General features: G+C 50.2%; 1 protein-coding gene across 5 annotated transcripts; it reads right to left on the reverse strand.

Annotated features, from left to right (window-relative positions):
- Positions 1 to 4,845: 4,845 nt before the first annotated feature.
- Positions 4,846 to 22,686, reverse strand: TAL1 (TAL bHLH transcription factor 1, erythroid differentiation factor). Of its 5 annotated transcripts, XM_090049084.1 has the most exons (6): positions 22,596 to 22,686; positions 19,528 to 19,674; positions 17,350 to 17,397; positions 16,613 to 17,068; positions 14,677 to 14,768; positions 4,846 to 8,117 (listed from the first exon to the last, which is right to left on the reverse strand). In XM_090049084.1, exons 4-6 carry the CDS (start codon positions 17,062 to 17,064, stop codon positions 7,699 to 7,701), a joined length of 963 nt encoding a protein of 320 aa, XP_089905210.1. In that variant the 5' UTR covers positions 17,065 to 17,068; positions 17,350 to 17,397; positions 19,528 to 19,674; positions 22,596 to 22,686; the 3' UTR covers positions 4,846 to 7,698. The 5 variants fall into 5 exon arrangements, with proteins under 5 accessions (XP_089905210.1, XP_089905206.1, XP_089905208.1 ...); XM_090049080.1 differs by lacking the exon at positions 17,350 to 17,397; XM_090049082.1 differs by lacking the exons at positions 17,350 to 17,397; positions 22,596 to 22,686 and adding an exon at positions 19,934 to 22,042 and having other exon boundaries at positions 19,528 to 19,763.
- Positions 22,687 to 23,192: the final 506 nt, after the last annotated feature.

Consider the following 23,192-nt stretch of genomic DNA (forward strand, 5'->3'; position numbering starts at 1 on the left):
TACATTCAACTGGGTTTATCGCACCCCGGTTTCAAACCGGTTTATGTGCACCGGACATCTGTTCTGTTACAGGATTAAACCAGTTTCCGATCACTTAAACTGGTCTGTCCCTAGCCTCAAAGGTTTTCATCTGTTTGCTGGTTGTAGCTTCTCCTTTCCTTTAATGAAGGCCTGCGGTGTTCAAAAAAGAGCTATCAAACTGGGGGTAAATTCAAATTTATTCTATTTAAGGTCCTCATGTGGCATTTTGCTTAAACCTGTAGCTGACTACTTTCTTATCCGATGGGCGAGCAGCAGTTACAGCTCTTCGGCCCCTTTGATGATGTGCCTCCATGCTCGTCTGTCCTGAGCTATCGCCTCCCAACCCTGTCCTACATTAAGTACCTTCAGGTTTCTTCTTATGTTGCCCATAGACCATTGGTGAGGCCTACCCCGAGGACGACATTATGTGGGTTGATGATTATAGTTAATCTTGTTATTTCTAGATTCCTCCGCTCTCACCCCAGAGCCAACCCATGCTAACCACGACCCACGCACCACACGTGTAACGACCGGCCATTCTGCGATATTTTGTCGTTCTTCATTACTTCTTTGCCTCCACTTTGCCCTCACCAGGTCTTTCACTGGCCCAGCTGTCTTCTTGGGATCCCTGCTACACGTTCAGATTAAAGCTAGATAAAAACCGCCTACAGAGTTAGCACTTGAAAATATGCAGTAATAACTTTGCCGCTGGTTGGCTCCTTTTATAGCTGGATAGTCATTTTTATTGTGATCGTTACTTTGCATGTGTGGCCGGTCTAAATTTACTGTGGGATGAATGTTAATTGTGTAATACCTATAATGAGTAGCAGAGGCCTGTGAATATAATTTTCAAGCCCAATCCATTTCTATTGGTCTTTCAGGGTCACGCACCAAGCCATGACATCACGGCAGGTGCAATGATGGTGGTGCATAGTTTTAGTTGCGTTTTTCTGGACGTCATCTGGGACCGGAAAAGTTTAAGGGCTGAAGCTGTTCTGTTCCCTCTGTGGAGCTTTGCAATCATTTCCCTGCTCATCGTGTTGGTCCCCATCAGCCAAAGCAGTGGTTCCCAACCTTTTTTTGTACCAGAGCCCATTTGTAAACATTAATGGCCAGTTATAAACTCGCTCCTGACCCGCTGCCCCCAGGCCCCCAGTGTGTGGGGCAGCGGGTGGGTGTGTTGGGGGCATAAGGGACCCCAAGCAGCCCCTTGCAGGTTGGAAATCTGCCAGCCTGCAAGGGGAAATGCTATGATGTCCCATACTTTTCTCCTTTAAAGAAGAATCCATTTTTCAAGTTTGTCTGCAACCTTTCCATATATGCTTGTGACCCACTTTGGGGTCGTGCCCCACAGGTTGAGAAACACTCAGCCTGCACTCAATCCATGGGAGTACTCACATGCTGTAGATTAAGCATTTGCTTAAGGATGTTTCTGCATTAGGGTCTTCAGGGTGGTGGACTCTTCATCCTTGGAGGTTTTTAAGAGCCGTGCAGACAAGCCTTGGCTGAGACGATGTAGCTGGGGCTGGTCCTGCTTGGAGCAGGGGGTTGGAGTGGATGTGAGGTCCCTTCCAGCCCTAATTTTCTAGGATTCATTGGCTCTTGAACTTTAATTAATTTGCTATAGGACGGGCCCAGAGATCACTAAAATATACAGGAGTCTTTCCATTTACTGCAACTGCCTATCTTCCACTGACATGAGTGAGCTTTGGATAAGTCCTGTTGTCTTCAGCTGTTCTGCTGGCGATTTGCCGTGGGGGTTTATAACACCGGGACAATCCCCAGCCCCTTGTGAAGTGAAACAGCTGAGCCAGAGACATTGCGATGGCAAAGTCGGTTTGCTTTAGAAAGAGCTGAGGGGAGGGCCGTTTTCCTGGTCATGCAGGAGAAATGGCAAGGGCAAGGTGCAAGGGAGAGATAAAGTACACATGAACTATCAGCTTCATCTGGAGCTGTCCTGGGACAACAGCAGGACGAGAGGGCAGGGGATGAGGCGGAGACGATCAGCCGTCCCCAGATAAACACAAGGTAGGCGTTTGCTTCACGGCCAGGAGCAACATTTCCAGCCAACGCCTCCATCCCAAGTCGATCGACATGCATCATAAAGCTGCCGCCCGTGGGGAATCAGCAGCAGGAGAAGACGGCCTGGCCCAGCGCATGCAAGTGGCTTCAGCCATGCTCAGCAATACTCAGCACACCGAAGACCTCCTGTCTCTCCCCTTACACGCACTGTTAAGGGATCCCCAGGCTTGGTGCTGCCCAGATGTGAATTCCAGATGCTTAAAAAAACCCCAAACCCTGAGCTTCCTGGGAACGGTTTTAAAATTAAAGGGAGCATTGAGGGACAATGGGTGACAAATGGTTAATAGAAAATGCATCCCCGGTGAAATATTACAGGATTGCTCCATGTAGCGGGTGTGATGTTTGCCAGGATTAAAGGGGCTGTGCTGTAATTACTAGCAAACTCCATGCCCTTGCATGAAACAGTCCTGTAATAATTCACACAAACAGCCCCCCCTCTATATAAGCACGTGTATAATTACAGCACCCCCCCATGTAAGCACTTGTGTATAATTATAACCCCCCCGCAAGTAATCACACGTGTGTGCGTTGTAATTATACATGTGATTACATGGGGGGTGTTATTATTATACACATGTACTTACAGGGTAGGGGGTATTTATGTGAATTATTACAGGATTGTTTCATGTAAGGGTATGAAGTTTGCCAGTATAAAAGGGGCTGTGCTGTAATGATGCACATTTGATTACATGGGGGGGGGGGTGTGTGTGTGTGTGTGTGTGTGTGTGTGTGTGTGTGTGTGTGTGTTACAGACCCTACTCCCCCTATCCCTACCCCAGGGCTCAATGCAATCAGGATAAGCGGGCTCGGTGCTGGAAGCAGCATAGCCTCATTAGCGCAGGGCTCGCCTGGCAGCGAGTAACCAGCCCTGCTGAGACTCTACCCGGGACAGAGCATCACATTAACGGAGCTGTGTGCTGTTAAGCTCCTCCACCAGCTCAGGTATCTCTATGAGGCCCTGCATTAGGCTGCTTAGACCTACTTAGCAAGAACCCGCACCCTCATGCCAGGTTCAAGTCTCCCTTTCCCAGGAGGTCTCAGCAGCCTCAAGAGCACAAAACTGCAGCTGCACCCATGCCCATGCAGAGATGCAGCTCCAGAGTCCACATGTGCAGGACCAGAGCCTGTTCCCCTTCAAGGAAAGCCAGAGTTGAGAAACCCCTCACCTGCCTCAAGGGGACAGGGCACCAGGATCTGGGGAGGGTTCCCTGCACCTACTGAGGTTTTCTGTAGCACCAGTCACTCTCCTGCTATAAGCCTCACGACTCGTATCCTAAGGCCTGGGCTCCTTCCACCTGCGTGAGTCCAGCTAGTGGTGAGTGTGGAAGTGCTGCAGGTTTGCACCTGATGCAAAGGGCTGGGGAGCTCATGGAAGCAAAGAGCACGTCTGTTAAAGGGGCTTCGTGTGCAGTGCTTGCTCCTGAGGGCTGCAGACCACCCACCCACAACTCCCTTCAAAGGCACTAGGTGCAGGACTGCAGATCGGGCCCTTGGCTAGTGTTATGGCATCCTCCATCAGGGCCTTGGTGGGGAGAGAGCCTGGGGCCAGAAGCATTCAGGGGGAAATCGACCCCTCGGCAGAGAATATAGTAGGGCTTATATCATGAACGTCACCCTGACATCCTGGGCCCTCTCTTGAGACACAGGGGCAGCTCAGTTCAGTGGTCACAGGGTCTGGTTCATAGAGCAGCTGCAAGAAGAGGCCATGGTCTAGCTAGCCATCATCTGGCACTCAGTCCACGCTGAGCTCTTCTAACCCAAAACAGTTCATATCCCACCACTGCCATCAGGGATTATGCCCTATGTAATACAAAGGTATCCAGGTTGTAGCTGTACTGGTATGGAGGCAAAAGGAATTAGGACTCACGGTGGAGGTGATATCTTTTAGCCAGCTCGTGCAATCTTATTGCAGGTCTCACCAAACTTGGGGATCTTCTTCTAGCCTTGTCTTGAAAGCTTGAAGTGAGTGACCCCCAGAACACAAATAAAAGAATAACCAAAGCAAATTATTAAAAAACAAAAATCTCATGATTTGTAAGTTAATCTTGCGATTTTTTTTGCACCTGACTCAACGTTTGACCAGTAAAGAGTAGAGGTTGGCAATCCAAGCATCCTTACAGCTTGGACTTGCAAGTAATAACTTCTCATTACCTGTGCATTTGAGGGCAGCAAGTTGCAATAACTTCTCAGGGGGAAAAAACAAAGAATGGCAAGGCCCATCCTCACCAGACACAGGAGAAGTAATGGTCTTAAACTGCAGCAGGGGAGACTTAGGTTGGTTTTGAGGAAGACTAGTTGAGATCTGTGGGTGACTGGGCATTGGAACAGATTCCCTAGCGCGGTGGTGGCAACTGTCGTTGGATGCGCACGACAGGATGAGTATTTGGCCAGGGTGGTTCAGGAGGTTGGAGTGTCATGGCTGTGGTGAGGCAGGGAATATGCAAGAAGAAGCGGGGTCTGTTTGGTGATACCAACTTTTGACTGTTGCATGCTTCTTCCCCAGACCCAAGCAAGGGCCCTCTTGCACCCAAAAGCTCGTCTAACATCTTGCCCATCTGTACAGTTGGTCCAACACACCTTGCTTCTAGGATGGTTCAGATGGAGGCAATCCTACCTTGAGCAGACAGGTGGACTAGGTGACGTTGCAGCCCTCTATTTCTAGGAGTCTGTGAATCAGAGATTTTTTTTTAAGAAGGAGACCTGAGGCTGATTTGTAAAACTTTATTTAGAAATATTCTTGATATAGTCATTATATATATATATATTTATATTTATAGTCGTATGTACACACACATTACAACAAATGTGTTTTCTAAATAGCACATCCACAGTGGGTTGCCTAATCGGCTTTACAAAGATAATAAGGGTACCAGGTCTGGTTACTTAACTTCTGCAAAAAAGTGCAGAAACCACAGGAAGGGGCTGGAAAAGAAAAAACCCAAAGAGAATTCAATCACACGGTACGACATTGACTGAAAGTGCTGCTTCCAAACATAAACAGGGCGATGTTATATATACCAAGACAAGGAGCAGGCAGGAGAAGAGATGGAGAAGTAGATGTACCATTCAAATCACAATTAAAATACAACTATACATATCCCAGATAGATTTAAGCTGTATTCTGCTAAGAGGCTACAAAGATTGTGTACGTGTACGTGTGTGTGTGTGTGTGTGTGTGTGTGTGTGCATGTGCACACACGTGCATGTTGAAAGGTTGTACCATCTCTTCAGCTACATATAAAGAAGTGCAGGGGAGAAGATTTTCCAACGTGTTAAATTATTTTTCTTGGAAGAGCTAATGGGAAAAGAGGTAAAACAGAGTCTTTATTATTTCAAAACCTTAAAAGGTTGATAATGCTTCATCTTGGCCACAGGCTTCCTCCCCCCTCCACATCTCCCCCATCGCTGGAAGCCCACCATCATGTCTCAGTCCCGGTGAAGTCCATGACACCCCTCCTGACTCCCAGAAAACACGGGAAGGTGAAATCCCCCCTGGCCTAACGCATCACGTCAGTCAGTCCCACTTTCTGACCTGTCTGCAGACGTAAGTGGTGCATGTGCAAAGTGGGGTGAGTCCATTGCAAATCAGCAATTTAAGCTTCATGAAGACGCCAACCCCCCGTGACTTCAAGGTCTCCCCTAGGAGCATTGGCTGGATTGCAATAACCCTAAAAATACCAGCAGATCACACTTTAGGGGAAATACATTCTCATAAATAGACACACTTGTAACTGGGAAGAAAGCTGACCCCATACATATTGATTCCCCAGATAGTATTAACTCACTTCATGAAGCTGGCATTAAAAAGGAAAAGGAGAAGAAGAGATGATTGTACCCCAGAACAAGAATAGGGTTGCCCGTACTCTCAACTAAGTCAACTTTCAGGTCTCAGCGTTCACCCACTGAAGCATCTTCATTTCCCTGTACCTCACACCCCGTCATGAGTAAGAGGACAGGTTGTGCACTCGCACTATTGATTTCCCCTTCAAACAAGGAGGCTTGCTATGAACGAGTTGGGGATTAGAGGCAGAGGATGGGATGGTGTCACTGCTCTAGCATGCATTAGCAATTGGTAAGGGGTCCATTTAAATTGTGCGGTCCATGGGCTAGCTACTTCGCCTATGCCAAACATCGTAGCGCATGGAGTCACTGGAACAATACCAGTTCACGGGAGTTGAGAAACTGGCCGGTGGCCTTAAATTGTCGTGCTTGTTCAGAGGGTTTAATAGAGAGCTGCAACTGGGGGTTTCATTCCTGTTTTCAGTGCATCTGGTTGTACGTTGCCATCAGCTTAAAAAAGGGCCAAATTCACGGGAGCTACTACATGCATTTCTATGAGCCCTGGGGCCTGATGCTTCGCGAGAGAGAACATCAAGACCATCCCAGCTGACAACCAACATCAAGACAACCCCAGCCTGCAGTCTTTGGGCAAACAAGACTCCCAGTGACTGGAAGCAAAGAGGCAGACTCAAACGATGAGGCTATTGAACAAAACTGGTATAGGCGAGATAGCCATCATGCTCCTACAATGAAACCAAACCATTCAAAGTCCATAATTAAAACCTTTTTATCTCTCTCATAGACATACACACACAATGTTATTCCACCATTTTCTTTTTTCTTTTTAAACTAAGGGGAAAAAACCCAACCAGGTCGACAATTCCAAAGGGGGGAAAAAAAATCACTGGCAAATGTTTGCTTGCCCTTAATAAAACGTTTAATCGTTGAATCAAGTCTTGTCCCTCTAGAAGCCGATCGGGATCATCTCACTGGCTTCAGCAGGGCTGGGATTTAAGCTCTTTTGTAAAGTGGGTACAGTTGTGTCAGGGAGAAGAGAAGAAAACATCAATGTACCTTTTTGTTCAGCAGATACGGCATGACGGTATTAAACAGAAGTAATTCCACATCATAAATACAACACCTCAAACAACCCAAAGTTCAATTAGGTTTTGTTTGTTTTTTTAAAAAAAAAGTCTCAGTCTTTGCAATAGTTTTTTTTGTTTTTTTGCAGAGGAATTGTATCACCTCACTAGAAAGGTACAGTCAAAAGCTCTCAGACAACAAAAGCGTATTGCCATAGTCTCCATCCAGACAAGTTGCATATACTTCGTGAAGGGCCAGAGAAATGCCAAAAATACCGCGAAGGGATTTGCAGTGGTTGTTGCCGCCACATGTGTTCGGAGAGGATTTGTGGCTTATCCTGGCAGTGAAAGAAGGGGCCTTGTTTCACGTTGCAGGTGCACTCTGTTTTAAGAGAGGTTATCACCGAATATTTTGGGAGGGGGACGGGACCCTTCTGAATGCGAAAGAGATGACGGCCAGGTTTTTCTCCTTGCCTGTGTTAAATCATGAGCAATATGTACACTAAGACGATGCCCGAGCTTTTCTTCAGTGTCTGATCAAGTACCTAAATATTGGACGTCCACTTGACTCGGTCGAGTTCGCTAACACCCCGCTCTCCGTCCAGTTCCAGGACTGCGAGACCCGGAGGAACCGAAGTCCCCCCTTTCTTCCGGGAGATGCGGAGCAAGAAATTGTAAGAGTCCAGATCCAATCGCTTTCCCCTCTCGGTTCGACGAGCGACTGGGAAGTTCATCATCGCTGCGCGCTGCCTTCTACAGGGAGGATGGCGTGATGGAGGCTCCTCGTGTGCTTGGTTTCTAATGCTTCGTGCTCTTCTGTGAAGCTGTCCGGGCTTCCTGCGCCATCCAAAGAGCTTCCGCAGCTAGAGTTTGGAGACAACATGTCCTGCAGGAGGTCTTCTTGGACTATCCCAGTGTCTTTGTTCACTTTGCCCCTTTGGTTTCCTTCTTCCTCCTGGTCGTTGAGCAGTTTGGCCAGGAAGTTGATGTATTTCATAGCCAGACGTAAGATTTCATTCTTGCTCAGCTTCTTGTCCGGCGGGTGCGTCGGGATGAGCTTGCGAAGCTCTGCAAAGGCACCGTTGACGTTCTGCTGTCTCCACCTCTCCCGGCTATTGGTAAAAATGCGGCGAACCACTTTTGTATGGGGACCTACAATTACAAAGGAGCAGGGTTAGGAGCAGCACTAAGCAAGCTAATTATTTTGCTCAAAGGGCCATCTTTCCCAGCTTGCCTGACTTATTTTAAGCACCTAGTGATACATTTCTGTAAAAGTAGTTTCATTTGAAAAGATACGGAGACACCTACAACCTCCATTCAAGCCAATGGGAGGTAACAAGCAGGCCGGTTTTTTATTACATAAGGATTTAGATACCTAACTTGAGCCATGTATGCAAGCATAGCTCATGTAATAATTAGCAGCCTGTGTGCTGCTAGGATAACCCAGAAATAAAGGGCTAATAGAAAATCTCGTGTCTCTTGTATTTTATACATCACTAACTTCTCTTAATGATGGCAAGAGAAAGCAGGAGGGAGCAAAAGACTCACTAGTTCAAGGGTCAGGAAGAGATAGAGAGACTTTCCCATCTAGGTCACTTACTTGATAAGAATTTACTCTGAGCAAGGATCATAAAAGCTGTTGACTCTCTATTCAGTGGCCGTGGTGAAATGAGTTGGTATGGCTCACGCTAGTTCCCTGGGGATAAGTAGTGGCATTGAATATGTGCACGCGCACACATGCACACACACTACTGCCTTGGAGAAAGGCTGAGCAGAGCCCAAGAATTCAATGATTGCCCTACCAGGTCTAAAAGCTGCCCCTTCAGAGGGACATTGTAGACCATCAGTAAAGGAGCACTAAAGACCCTTACCATCAGGTTGACCAAAGCTACCGGGTCCTGCATGTGCATAGGAGGCTGCAATATCCATGGCCATCAATGCAGCCCATCTGTAAAGCTGCACTAGGAACTATAGGTGTTGACTTAGCCTGGCAATCGATGCACTCCCATTGAAGTCACCAGAATAGTAAATGTGGCAAGCTTTGGAAATGAATGTGCTAACATAGGAGAGATATTGGTTGGCCAAATGAAAGGTAATGAAAGGCCAAATGGTTGCAGGTAGCACTGAGCATGATTTGTGATGTGATAGTATCCCCTGTGAATATGAGTGGAGGATGGTATGTGTGGAGGGGAAAATGTAAGCCAAGTGCACAATACCCATATTTCTGAGAGTGATCTCAGCAGCCCAGTCCCCTGGACAAGGGAAGCATGTCATTTGGTAAAGCTGGACTACTGGAGAGAGCAATTTGTCTGTAAGGAGTAGCACTTTTATATTATTATTATCAGATACTTTTCTTCTAACATCCACACCAGAGCACTTAAACATTGCTCCTAGAGAGACTCAAGCAACCTTGGCAGGCAAGGTTCTTTGGGTAAATAGGATATCTTTTATTAGACCAGCTGAATAGTTGGAAAAAATGTTCTTTGCAAGCTTTTGGGTACAAACACCCTTCTTCAGGCACAGGGAGTGTCTGCTGTTGCTTTGTGCGCTCTCCTGGGCGAGAGACAACAGATGCTCCCTGTGCCTGAAGAAGGCTGTGTGTGCCCGAAAGCTTGCAAAGAACCATTTTTCCAACTATTTAGTTGGTCTTATAAAAAATATCACATTTATCCAAAGAACCTTGTCTGCCTGTGCCCTTAGACCAACATGGCTACAACCAACAACCCTCAAGCAACCTTGTGAATCTGGGGGAAGGGCAGTGATCACAGAAACTACAGGGACAGATGAGACACGGTGTAACACCATGTCTGTATACAACTTTGGGGCACAGCACTGAAGGACAAGTTGCACGACCCTTTTGAGTGACCTTAGATGCTGAAAATTTTGTCTAATTATTCCATCCTGGTGAAAATAAGTCATGGACCCACGCACACGTAACTCGTCAGCAGTTTTGACAGCCAAGTATTCCAGCTCCCAGCACCTGCGCCTGCACCCAGTGACAGTTACCTGCCTGCAGCCCCGTGAGCATCCTGTTTGGGACGTCAGGCTATACTTGGAGCAACTGAGGTCCTAACCCACATCATGATCATTTTGCAATGGGAGCTGCCTATGGATGAATGCCCACCCCCAGTGTAGAGTAGAAAAGATAAGAAACCCCAAACTCTAGCAAAGGAAATGCTGGCTGCATTTTTTTTCCCCTTCTTTTGAGGAAAATGCCAAGACCTGATATTAAGCATGAAAAATTCATGCTAATGGCCCGGTGGCTAGACATGCTTCGAAGTAACAGAAGCGCTGCAGCAAGTAAAAGCTACTGGCCTCCCCAGACCAAAGTGGCTGCATGGAAAGAAGCAGGGCGTTCTGTAATGTTTTCCAGGAGCAGTATAGGTCAAATGCACCATCGAGGTTTCCCATCCCTCCCCTCCATGGGGAAAAAAACCCCCATTCAAAATAACAACAGCATAAAGCAGCAGAAAATAGGACTAACTGAGATGAACCGAGGCCCACCCTAGCCTCCCTCCCCACCCTGCAATCGCAGGCCAGGGATCGTGTGGGATACGCCCACTTGATCCTAATAGATGATCCCTGCTCAATGCTTCAGAGGAAAGCCAAGGAGTCTGGCGAGGTGCCATGGGGGGACAATGTCCTTCCCGCCCCCAGATCTGGAGATCAGTTCAACCCTGTGCATGACAGCAAGCATCACTAAAATTAAGTGAAAACAGAACTTTCCCTTCTGTCTCCTTAGGGGAGCTAGCGGGTTGAGCCCTTATCTGAACACTTCACAAGCCTTAACATGAACATAGCTGTATATCCCTGGGACGGAAGCCGTATTAGCAGCCCTATTTCACAGGGGGCTACGTGACATGACCACGGTCACGTGGGAAGCCTGTGGCAGAGCAGAGAGTTGGACCAAAATCCCAGTCTAGTGGCTGTACCAGAAGGACTTCCCTGTGCTCCCAAAAAGCATGACCACTGAGCACAGCAATGTCTCTCTTCAGAGCTTACAAGCTACTTAGGGACAGGCAGGGTTACTTGCTTGGGTTTTGGCACCACCCAGAGAATGGGGCCTCGATCCTTGTGGGGCTCTACCGGGACTCACATACTAGTTGTGCTGTTTGCATCATAGGGAAGGTTTCTGGTACAAATCTTCCAAGTCCCAGATACTCCTCTGAGCTGAATAGCACCAGGAAAGCAGATTCTTTCCCCGAAGGGGAGTTTGTTTCATTTCCCAACACTTTGACTTTTGAATAGGGAAAATCTTAGAAATCACTGGCTTAAAAACAGAAAAGCAGAAGACCGGTCTTGCGTGCCGAGAATACCCAAGGAGTTCACAGAGGATCTGATGCCTGCCAGGAATTTAGCTACAGCTTATAAACTCAGGAGGGAACTAATCATCTCATCTCACATCTGGCCTCTAGTGAAACGCTGGTCTTGGACTGTCACCCGCTGATTCCCGCATTGATCGCAATAATTGCACCCAAATGTATTTTTAAGAAATAGAACCAGGTTGGAGATCAAAATTTCACATGACGGAAAATGCAGAATATCTGCCGGTAACATTGGACAGAATGGACTGGTTTGTTTTTTTTAATGAAATTTGTTCATTTTTGGGATTTCCTACCAAACAAAGAAGCTGGTTTGTTTGGGGGACTTTTTCCTTCTCCCCCCACCTCCCCTTGTGTTAGTGTGCTGGCTTCTCAAATATAAATCAAGAGCCACCGCTGAACTGACTCCTTGCCCCGTGCTTTTCATATCGCGAGCGGTTATTTTTTCAAACACGTTGCAGAAGGATTCTGTGCACTTTTTGGCAGGGGGTGGACATTGTCTTACAGCCCAATAAAAATTGTTCAAAACATCGAGCAAAAAAAACGGGTCAGCGCAACAAGAAACATTTCAAAGTATTTTCCGTGGGTCATTTTTCAGACCAGTTGAGTTACAGGTCAAATAAAAAAGATTTGCTATTGCTTTAGAAACAGGGTTTCAAATATCCTTCTTCCCTGATCTGTAATGAAGGTCTTGCAAGGTGGAAATGAAGGTTGTGGGACCCACTGAGCCAAGAAGCGGAGACATACAGGCATGAGGAGCCAGCACGAGCAGTGGCCAGCACGTGTCAGGCGCTGTTGAGAAGCTGGCTGAGACTGATACTGTTTTCTCAGAAACCGGTGACGCATTTCTGGCCTTTTGGTTATCAGTTTCTTCTAAGTGCAGGCATCAGACGTGCTCGAATAAGCTACTGTGCTTGGTAAGCGGTTGGGGTGCAGGGACAGAGTATGAGGCATCTTCCTACGGCTCTGGAGGGGCACGCTGAGCCAGCTATAGATGGGTACATGGCCGTGTGTGCTGGAAAGTCAAAGGTGGCCTGAGACATGCATCCCTTGACCCCAAGGAGCTGGGAGCAGCCTTGACACCGCTGGCGGAGGGCACGAGTGCAAGGCTGCACCAAGGGCACAAGGCTGACTATTTCTTCATCCCACTGCTGCCCCATCCCACCCTAATCCCCAGTCCTCGCTGGGGTTTGCTCACCACTCTGATCTGGTTCTGTGGACACCAAAGATCCCCTCTCTTCCCCGACAAAAAAAGGACTGCACCAAGACCCTGGCCTCAAGCACACTCCTCACTACAATTTCTGAGCGCTTGCACTCTCTACACGTGGGGACGGAGCACACTGAAGACAGTGGAGATCTTTCCATTGGAGCCGGGCTCACACTCGCAGCCCCCCGGGTGATGGTTCATCCTGCCTACTGTGTGCCGCCTATGTGAATCCTAACTGTTAGGCACCCGCCAAGCTACCACACTGGTATTATCCATTTGCCAAAGTGCTGCATAATGAACAGCTGTCTAACTGGAAGGAGCCGTCTACACTTTGTCCCCAAAGAGCGATCCTAGTTTAATGGCCTAGTTTTCCCCCACGCGCCCCCTTCTGCAAATCTTAGCAGGTAGGGAACAGACCTGGACTGATGGACCAGCAGCTCTTTCCTGAGTCAGACGTGATTAATCATATCCCTATTCGTTGTCCCTATTATATTGCATACGGCTGGTGCTGATGGGAAAAGAAGCCGCATAGTCATATCTCAGGGCACAATTTTTCCCCATCTGTTTACCTGACCTGCTAAATGCAAGCATGACCCAAAACCCCAGGCAGCCTTTCCTCTGACATCCATGGGCGTTGGGTCTGGCCTTGTGGGTCAAATCCAGCAAAGTCACAAGCATCGCTTTATCCACAGACACAAATGCTTGCAGGGTCCAGGTTTCAGTCTCCTCCTGCAAATGCATCCTCTAAAGTATCCTAATTATATGCCCAAACCTGGACCTAGCGCACAGACCTGGTGTATGATCTGGGAAATACTTATGCAGATTCCTTTCCAGCATGGCCTACGCGTGTACTGTCCAGCTAGGGCATGGTGGTGTTTAGCAGATATACGTAAACCTTAACTCATTTAAGAAACAAGGAAACAAGGACAGTGGGTGAAAAGCCTGGCTGGACACTAGGACATTTAACCCGCATTGCTGTTTTTGAATTATTATGTATATTATTGTAGTACCTGGAGACCCCAGCTGACATGCGGACACCCGCTGTGCTAGGTGCTGTACATACACATGGAGCAGACAGTCCCTGCCCCATGCAGTTTACAAATCTAAGCAGACAAGACAGACAAAGGATGGAAGAAAAGTGGAGAACCTATGTTCCAAGAAATGTTTTGAAGCATTCTGTTAGCCCCTCAACGTTACTTTTAAATTGGGATTTTATTTGGCTTTATAGTGAGAGTATGAAGGGGAAGAGAGCTGGGAATTTGAGACCTGCCTTTCTGCTATTTTCTGGCTTTTGTGGATGTAAATGGTAGCCTGGTGGGCTAGGGACAGAAGTTACACATAAACCGGTGTAAGTGATGGGAAGCCGGTCCAAATCTGTAACACAACAGAAGTTCAGCACACTTAAACTGCTTTCAAATGGCTGAAACCGGTTTAAGATAAACCAGGACGTGGATGTAGTATCAGACAGAACTGCTTTAAATTAGATCGGTTTGTTGAACTTCTGCTCCAGATCCCCTCCAGATTCAAGTGAACGCACGGTCTGCCAGCATCCCAGGATGCTTTGCACCTCCCCCGCAAGCCCCTTGGCAGGGCGGGTGGGCTAGGCTTGGCCCAAGCTGTCTGCTCCAGCAGAGCAGCGAGGTGCGCTCTAGCGCCCCCTGGCTTCTGGCTGCATTTCTGGAATCTGAAGTGAACGTCTGTTCGCTCGCTTATTGCTTTAGGCTGTTGAACCAATGGAGATTAAATCAGTCCAGCCTTTGGCTTTTTGACTGTCTGTATTTAGCTGGAGGCTAGTAAGAACCACAGTGTCACGGTCCCAATTTTAGCATGCAAAATTAAGCACATTCTTTTAAGTCCCTAAGGCTATAATAATAAGACTTCAGTGCTCAAGAGCAGGGATGGATTTCAACACACGCCTCAGTGGGTTGCTGAACAAGGGCAAAGTTACTCAGCCATTTACTTGCTCCATTATGCGGGAGTCCTGGCCAGGGCTGGGGTAAGCAATCAGGTGGCTGGACCGATAACATTATCTCACTGTCCCTTTTGCTGCCCTGTGGGGTAGCCCAACATGTGTTCCTTTAAACAGTGTGTCTCCATCAACCCACAGCACAACACGTGGAGAGTCAGCTATAGGTCTCTCTGCCTCAAACACCCCACAGCAGGAAGAGGAAAAGGTACTCACCCTCTGAGATATCCATTTCATAAGGAGAAGGTCTTCTCTTCACTCTGTTGCTGGTGTACATGGAGAAGCTGTCCGGATCACCAAAAAACCCGCTGCAAAGAAGAGGCAAGCAAAAGGTCAGAAAACACATGTCCTGAATGAAGATGGCTCCCCAAGAACAAGGGTCTTCAAAGTGGGCTCCACACATTCCCATTCCCAAGATCCACCGTTGGCACAAATACAACGGCCACTCGGAGAACTATTCATATACGATGGGCTAGAACCTGGGCGGCTATAAATCAATATAACTCCATTGAACTCAACAGGACTTGAGCTATGTCTCTGTAGAGCAGCCGAGGGTATATGCAGGGGGCTGTGCATCTGTAACTACATCTACACATTGCACACATGTCTGTATATACGTACATGCTCACACACACCCCCACACAAGCACAGAGACACCCTGTAATACACAACTGCCTTAAGTGACTTGGATGATTATTTGCAGTGGTCTCTGCTAATAAAGCTGGTAGATCTCCAATACCGTTCAGTGTGCTTTTAAGCAAGTCTTTAAAGATGGCAGACTAATTAATAAAGGTGCTTTCTTGCACATGCTATCTACATGCTATAACACACATAGGCTGAATTACTGCTTATAATACATATACATTAATATAGGATTAATGCATTATATTAATATATCAGTAATATAATATATTACTGATACTATAAGCAGTAATATATATATATATATAAAATAAGCAGTAATTCAGCCTATGTGTGTTATAGCATGTAGATAGCATGCGCAAGAAAGCACCTTTCTTCAGTAGCCTGCCATCCATCTATCTACCTATCTATAATCAGGAATTCATCCTATGTGTATTACATATAAGCAGTATATAAATAAATATCTATGTAGTATATAAAAGTAGGAGTCTATATCCTACTTCGGAGAGGAACTACAAGATATAACAGCATCAGACAATGCATGAATCTTTATTTACACCCACTGCCTGAAGCATATACTCTGAAGCACTTTCTTCTCATGGTTATGATTCTTGATCCAGTTAAAAATCTCACACCCTACCTGGAGCTAAGAGATTTCTTCAACGGAAAAAAATACTGCGTGCTACATCCATTGTGTATTTGCTGCATTTTCACATCTGCATTTAAAATGCCACATTCCAACATGAATGGTCTGAATATAGATCGTTCCTGGGGAAAGGGAATGGTTTGAAATCCAAAGGGCTATCCAGATGTATATGGGTGCATTTTCAAACATATGCATCACCGCACATCCCTCTCTATTTACACGCACATCCCTTTGCCTGTTATACGTATTCAGATGATAATGGAGATTTGAAAGCCTTTAGCCACCTCCAGACCCATCTGGACCCTGAAATCTCCCCAAGAGACATCTGGACCCTGAAGTCAGCTGATAAGCATCTGGACCTTTCAGTCACCTCCAGACTCATCTGGACCCTGGCATCACCTCAAGAGATGTCCGGACCCCTAAGTCACCTCCAGACCTATCTCAACCCTAAAGTCACCTCCAGACCCACCTGGACCCTGAAATCACTGCAAGAGACATCTGGACTGCTAAGCCACCTCCAGACCTATCTAAACCCTGAAGTCACTTGCAGACCCCTTTGCACCCTGAAATCACCTCAAGAGACATCTGAACTCTGAGGTCCCCTCCAGACCCACCCGAACCCTACAATGACCTCAAGACCCATCTGGAGTCCCCTCCAGAGCCGTGTGGCCCCTGCAGGGCCCCAGAGAGCCCTGGTGCAGACTGTCCTGCAATCGAGAGGCTGCTCTGGAGGACGCCTCCGGAGCTCGGCTCGGCTCGGCCGGTGCCCCACCAGTGGGCCGGGGGGACGGGCAGCCCGGCCGGGGCGGGACGGGCAGCCCGGCCGGGGGGACGGGCAGCCCGGGGGCGCGGCGGGGCACGGACCTGTTGATGGTGGCCAGCGGCTGGCCGAGGCTGTAGAGCATGGCTCTGCCGGCGGGCGGCAGCGGCAGCGCGGGCGGGCTCAGCTGCACCATGCGGGCGTCGCAGGCGGCATCGGCGGCTCGGCACAGCTCGGCGCCCGGCGCTCTCTGCATCGCGTCGCCCGGCGCCTCCCTGCCTTTTATGTCGGCGGCGCCTCCCCTGCGCACCAGCTCGATCACGGGCACGGCGGCCGGGGGCGGCCCGGGGGAGGCCCGCCCGCCCTCCGCGCCCGCGCCGCTGAGCAGCAGCTGCGGGGCTCCCGGCGCCTCCATGGCCCCCCGCCCGCCCGACGGCTCCGGCTCCGGCTCCTCCGGCTCCGGCTCCGGCTCCTGCTCCGGCTCCGGCTCCGGCTCGCTCGTGCTGTCCGCATCGCGCGGGTCACTGCGGGGCAGCGCGGCGGGCGGCCTCTCCATCGTCCTGGGGAGAGAGCAGGCGGGTGGGTGGGGGCTGCGGGGAGGGGACACGCGCCCCCCCGGCCCGGATCCAGCCCTGCGCGCCCGCGCCCCTGCACTGCACCCCGGGGAGCCCGGGCGGCCCTCGTGCCGGGTCGGGTCGTGTCGGGTCGTGTCATCCTCTGCCGCCTCACATCACGCCTCGTTTCGCTGTGCTCTGCTCTAGCACCGCGGAACAAGACATGCTGTGATATATGATATAGCAGAGCACAGCCATACCGGATGTTATGGTCTCTCATGTCGCACCTTATGTCATGCTCTGTCCTGCTCTGTCATCACCAGGCACGACGTGACCTAGCAGGATACGCGTCGTCATGTTCTGTCATATCATATGTGATGCCATGTCCTGTCGCACCACCGCATGGCAGCACAGGGTGGGGTGGGACGCGAGGTGTGGCAGGAGAACAGCGTGTTCTGCTCTGCCGCGGCCTGCCGGGGCAGCGCGTGACGGGGGCAGGACGGGACCCACAGCGTGGCACGACATAACACAGCCTAATAGAGACCGCCACTTCGCACCGCACGCGTGTGGTTGCGCGGGTCGCGTCCTGCTGGATCATCGCCGCAGCCGGCAGGAGCGGGTCGGTAAAGGGGGCGGCACGGCGCGGCACAGCAGCCCGGACTGCGGTATCGTCGCGTGACGAGAGGCACAGCATGGCGTGGCATAGCATAGTCCGAAATAGGTGACCCCGCGTCACCGTGCGCTGCTCTGACGTGCCGTCCACCCCCAGCCTACGCTCCCCCGCGATGCGGGCGCGACACGTGCGGGGCCGGGAGACGTGTTCGGCCCCGCAGCCTCGCAGCCGCGCGTGTCGGTGCGCGCAGCCCGGGACTCCGGGCAGAGCCGAGCTGGGCGCTCGGGCGAGTGTCCCGCTCGCCCGGCGCCACGCGGGGCCTGCCCGGGCCCCCGCCCCGCCGCCTGCGCCCGCAGCCCTCCGCGGGCGCGGCGCGGGCGGCGTGGCGCGCCGGCGGTGGCACTCTCCGCGCCGGCCGGGGCCGGACAGAGAGAGGCGTGCGGGCCACTCACTTGGACGCGTGTAACGTGAGCAGCCCCGCCGGCTTCGGGGGGCACACGCAGTGCGCGCGCGCGTGCAACACAGCACATATGTCCGCACTGAAAGGCACCGTGTGTGTCTGCGCGCGCAGGAGAGGGAATGTCTCAGTACTGAAATTCAGTGCGTGTGAAAGGGGGAATATTTCAGCACTGAAATACAGTGTGTGTGTGCAAGAGAGGAAATGTTTCAGTATTGAAATTCAGTGTGTGTGTGCAAGGGGGGTTTCAGCGCTGAAATACAGTGTGTGTGTGTGTGCGCGTGCAAGAGAGGGAATGTCTCAGTATTGAAATTCAGTGTGTGTGAAAGGGGGAATATTTCAGCACTGAAATACAGTGTGTGTGTGCAAGAGAAGAAATGTTTCAGTATTGAAATTCAGTGCGTGTACAAGGGGGAATATTTCAGCACTGAAATACAGCGTGTGTGTGTGCAAGAGAGGAAATGTTTCAGTATTGAAATTCAGTGCGTGTACAAGGGGGAATATTTCAGCACTGAAATACAGTGTGTGTGTGTGTGTGTGTGTGCACGCACAAGAGAGGAAATGTTTCAGTATTGAAATTCAGTGCGTGTGCAAGGGGGAATATTTCAACACTGAAATATAGCGTGTGTGTGTGTGTGTGTGCAAGACAGGAAATATTTCAGTATTGAAATTCAGTGCGTGTGCAAGGGGGAATATTTCAGCACTGAAATATAGCGTGTGTGTGTGTGTGTGCAAGACAGGAAATATTTCAGTATTGAAATTCAGTGCGTGTGCAAGGGGGAATATTTCAGCACTGAAATACAGTGTGTGGGTGTGCAAGAGAGGAAATGTTTCAGTATTGAAATTCGGTGTGTGCGCGCAGGGGGATATTTCCGCACTGCCGCCCAGCGCGGGTCTGGGTGGGTGTGCGCGCGTGGGGCAGAGGGAACGCTTCAGTACTGGAGTGCCCCCGCGCGCGCGTGCGTGCGCGTGCAGGAGCGGGGCTGTCCCGGCGCTGCCCGCGGCGGCCCCGGCCCCGGCCCCGGCCCCGCGGACGTTTCCTGTTTTGCAGACACGGGCTCCTTGTTTCTTTTTTAAACCAGAGCGCGGCCCGCACTGCGGCCCGCGCACGCCGGGGCTCCCGCCGGGAGGCGCCCGGCGAAGCTCCGGGGGCACGATGCAGCCGGGCTGCCCCTTCTCGAGGCGGTCCGTGGGGGAAGGGGCGGGTCGGGGGCCGCCGCCCAAGCGAAACGTGGGGGCCCCGGATTGCTTTTGCCTCCATTAGGGTGCTTGGAAGAAGCCCTGAGCCATCCCAGCATTGCTTTCGCCCCCTACCCCCAGCCACCCTCCCTCTTTAGCCGCCCCCCCAGCCCCCTAATTGCCCATTCTGATATTGCATAGGAAGAGATTACTCACATCTGTCATAGTTAAGTGGGAACACCTCGAGTCTCGTCTCAACAAAAGCCCTCTCGGTGTCAGGCTGCCGCCACTCCTGCCAGCGCCAGCATCCTCACGGCTTCACGGGAGGCAGGAGACCCGCGGCCGTCCCTCGCGGCTCGGACCCTGGACGGGGGACACCACACAACAACCCAGGGGATGGGATCTCTCGCCCGGCTTCCTGCAGATCGACGGCGCTTTGGAGCGGGGCAGATCTGCACCGAGATAGACGGAGCAGATGTGCGGCTACATCCTCCCTCCCCCCCCCAGCCAATCAGGAGCCCGCAGCGCGGCCCCTGCTGCCCTTGCCCCTGGGCCCCCACCTCCTGGGGGGCCAGAGCCCGGCGTGCGGGGCAGGGGGACGGGGTGTCAACACATCACCCACCCGCACGTGTGTGCGTGCGGGCACATCCGCTCCAGATAGGCCCGGGAGTATCAGCCCCCCTTATCAGCGCCGGCCCATCTGTCTGCAGGCGCGGCCGGCTCTGCGCGCCTCCGTCCCCGCCGGGTTCAAGCGCGGGCCGCGCAGCTTAACGCAGACACACAGCCGCGGCGTGCACCGACCGTGAATGCCAGTCCTTTTCTTTCCCTTTTCCTTTTCCTTCTCCCCTCTCCTCTCCCCTCCACCCCACACTGCCGTGTCATGTGTTCGGGCTTATGTGGGCTGCTCCGTAACGCACCGGCACTCCCGCTTCTGCTGGTCTCTCCTGCTCCAGTCGTATCCCGGTCTTTAGCCTGCGGGTCTGGGGTGCTCTGTAATATCACCTTTCTCTATTTATTTCTTCTATTCTCTTCCGTTCCCTGTCCTATCCTGTTCTTTCTCCTGTTTTATCTGGGCTGCTCTATAATTATTACTCTATGTATTCCTCCTGCTCTTGTTTTTCTATTCTGTTCCCTATGGTATACTATTTTTATTCTATTTATTTGGGGTGCTCTATAATTATTACTCTATGTATTCCTCCTGCTCTTGTTTTCCTATTCTATTCCCTATGGTATACTATTTTTATTCTATTTATTTGGGGTGCTCTATAATTATTATTCTATTTATTCCTCCTGCTCTTGTTTTTCTATTCTGTTCCCTATGGTATACCATTTTGATTCTATTTATTTGGGGTGCTCTATATTATCATATTACTCTTTTTATTCCTTGTGTTCTTATGTTTCTATTGTATACTATTTTGATTCTATTTATTTGGGGTGCACTACAATATACCATTATTTATTTCCTCTGTTCCGTTCCCTGTCGTACCCTGGTCTTTATTCTATGTGTTTGGGGCGCTAGAGAATATGGCTGTATTTATTTCTTCTATTTTAGCCTAGTCCCTATGCTATCCTAGTCTTTATTCTCTGTATTCGGGGTGCTCTGTAAATCTATTACTCTACTTATGTCTTCTAGACCGCATGTTTAATGTGTGTGTTTTACACCTGGTTGTCTGCGGGTGGAGCACACCCCTCTGCCCGCACACAACAAAGCTCGGAGATCATTTATTTGTCCTGCCTGCCTATGGCTATGTTTCTCTCAGCTCCATTTCTCAAGCCGATGCATAATGTCCCTGCAGAAATCCGATTCATCCTGGAGGGCCTAAAACTCTCCTTCCAGCCCGTGGGGGGGGGGGGGGGGTGCTGGGCTCCCCCAGGGAAAGGCTCCCGCACGCCGGTCACAACTGCCAGGAGCTTGGTAGAAAACCCCGGTGGTTTGAGAAATAAAACCCCGGACCCTGGGACTCGTTAAATGCTGCTAATCCCGAAGGAGAGAAAAAGTGCCTGAATGGGGAGGTCCATCTGATAGGCACAGGGGGGCAAGGCATTCCTGGGGGGCTGCGGGCGTTTCGATTAGCGAAATTAATGGGAAAGAGGAATGGCTAAGACATCAGATCCCCCCGAATCAGCACCCCCAGGCATAAAATAATAACGCGCGCCCACATGATGAAAATAAGAAAGCAGCCCGAAGAAATAATAAGAAAAATCCTGGCAATCCTGACAACGAAAAACGAAGGTGCTAACGACAGAAATAATACTGCTACTAATAACCATAATAATAATGATCCGAATAATAGTGATGATTATGGTTATTATTTTAATGATACAGCGCAGTAACCAAGGTCCCGGGGAACCCGCTGCCGGGTCCGCAAACAACGAAGCAAACGCGGCTTTGCTGTCCGGGAGCTTTGGGGACAATCCCGCTCCCTCCCCACTTCGGTAGTGCCCCAGTTCCCGCAAATGTTGCAATGCCAGGCCGACGAAAGAAAAGAAAAGAAAAGAAAAGAAAGGAAAAGAAAAAAGAAAAGGCGAGATGGCTCCGTTTTTCACAGGAAGAAATGAGGGTAGGTCCCAGCCCGTTTGCAGGTCGCAGGCAGATTATTCCCTGCTCGGCCCAGCCCGGAGCCCTGTTTTGATTCCCCTTTTTGGGGTGAGCCGAGAACAAGGCAGGGGAGGGCTGGAGGAGCCTGCAACTCTCCCCCGCCGGCCGGCTCGGGCTGGGCTGCTTGCACCTCCTGCCCAGGCTGCTTTTGTTTTATAACGGTGCCTTGGACAGGAAACTCCCCCCTTCCCCCCCCGCCAGCATTAATCCACTGATTAATGTGTGCCCCCCCACCCCAGGAAAAAAAAATCGGATTAAAGAAGTGGTTATTTCGGCAGCTGGGTTCACACGGGGCCTGCCCGAGCCGCCGGCTCCGCAGTCAAACCCGACCGCGGGGCAGAGGCAGAAACAACAGGCAAGGCACCCCTCGATGAGAGAGAAGTGCCTCCCCTACCCCGGGGCAGACCCCTCCGTCTCCCTGCCCCCGGCTAAAGCACCCACCCTTCCGGGGCTCCGGCGGAGAAGCGGGGGGAAATCGCCCACCCAGCCCTTCCCCCCCCACCCCCGACAACAATCTTCCAGGGTTTCTTTTTTTTTTTTACCCATTTCCCTACCATGCCCCACCAAAGTGGGGGGCTGAGGGGGCAAACCCCCTCCCTCTGTGTCCTGAGGGAGCCCCCTAAAACACTAGGCAGCCTCCCACCCTCTCCCCTTCCCAGACAGGCACCGAGTGCTCCCTACTCACCATTTGCTTTTCATTGGTAAAAGTGAGTGGAGCCATTTTGTGGCCTATTCATTGCTGCTATATTTGTAATAAGTGTTGGGTGGCTTCACGGGAGAAGGATCTAATTCCACATCACGTCCAGTTTCCTATTTAGTATGGAGAGCGGAACACTAGAGCAATGTGGCCAAGTGAGATAAGGCCCTAGCAATGGCCCGCCTGCCCTGATAAGCCTCTAAACCCATTATTTATGAAATGATTCATTATTATTTGGCAATTTTATCGAAGGAAAGCGGAAAATTATTGCAGGGATATGCATAGGAATAACTCTGGAATGCATGCCTTATAGCTTTTTATGTGTGTGTGCTTAGATGCTCTTAAAAAGCCACTGCAGAAAAGAGTAATAAAAAATGCACCGTGACTGTCCACAATTTGAATAGCGATTCTTTTATTTTAGTCCTCTTGGAGGGATATTATGCCCCTGCATTTCTTTCTTTCTTTCTTTCTTTTTTTTTTATTAAATATGGAACACCTACTCAGTTCTTAATTAAATTTAATGAGCCAAAATAAATTGCTGAGAGAGATGGAGAGATGGGAGAGGGGGTGGGGAAGAGAGGGGTC

This window comes from Crocodylus siamensis, chromosome 5 (assembly GCF_052110815.1).
Source record: "Crocodylus siamensis isolate JL-2025a chromosome 5, ASM5211081v1, whole genome shotgun sequence".
NCBI lineage: Eukaryota > Metazoa > Chordata > Crocodylia > Crocodylidae > Crocodylus > Crocodylus siamensis.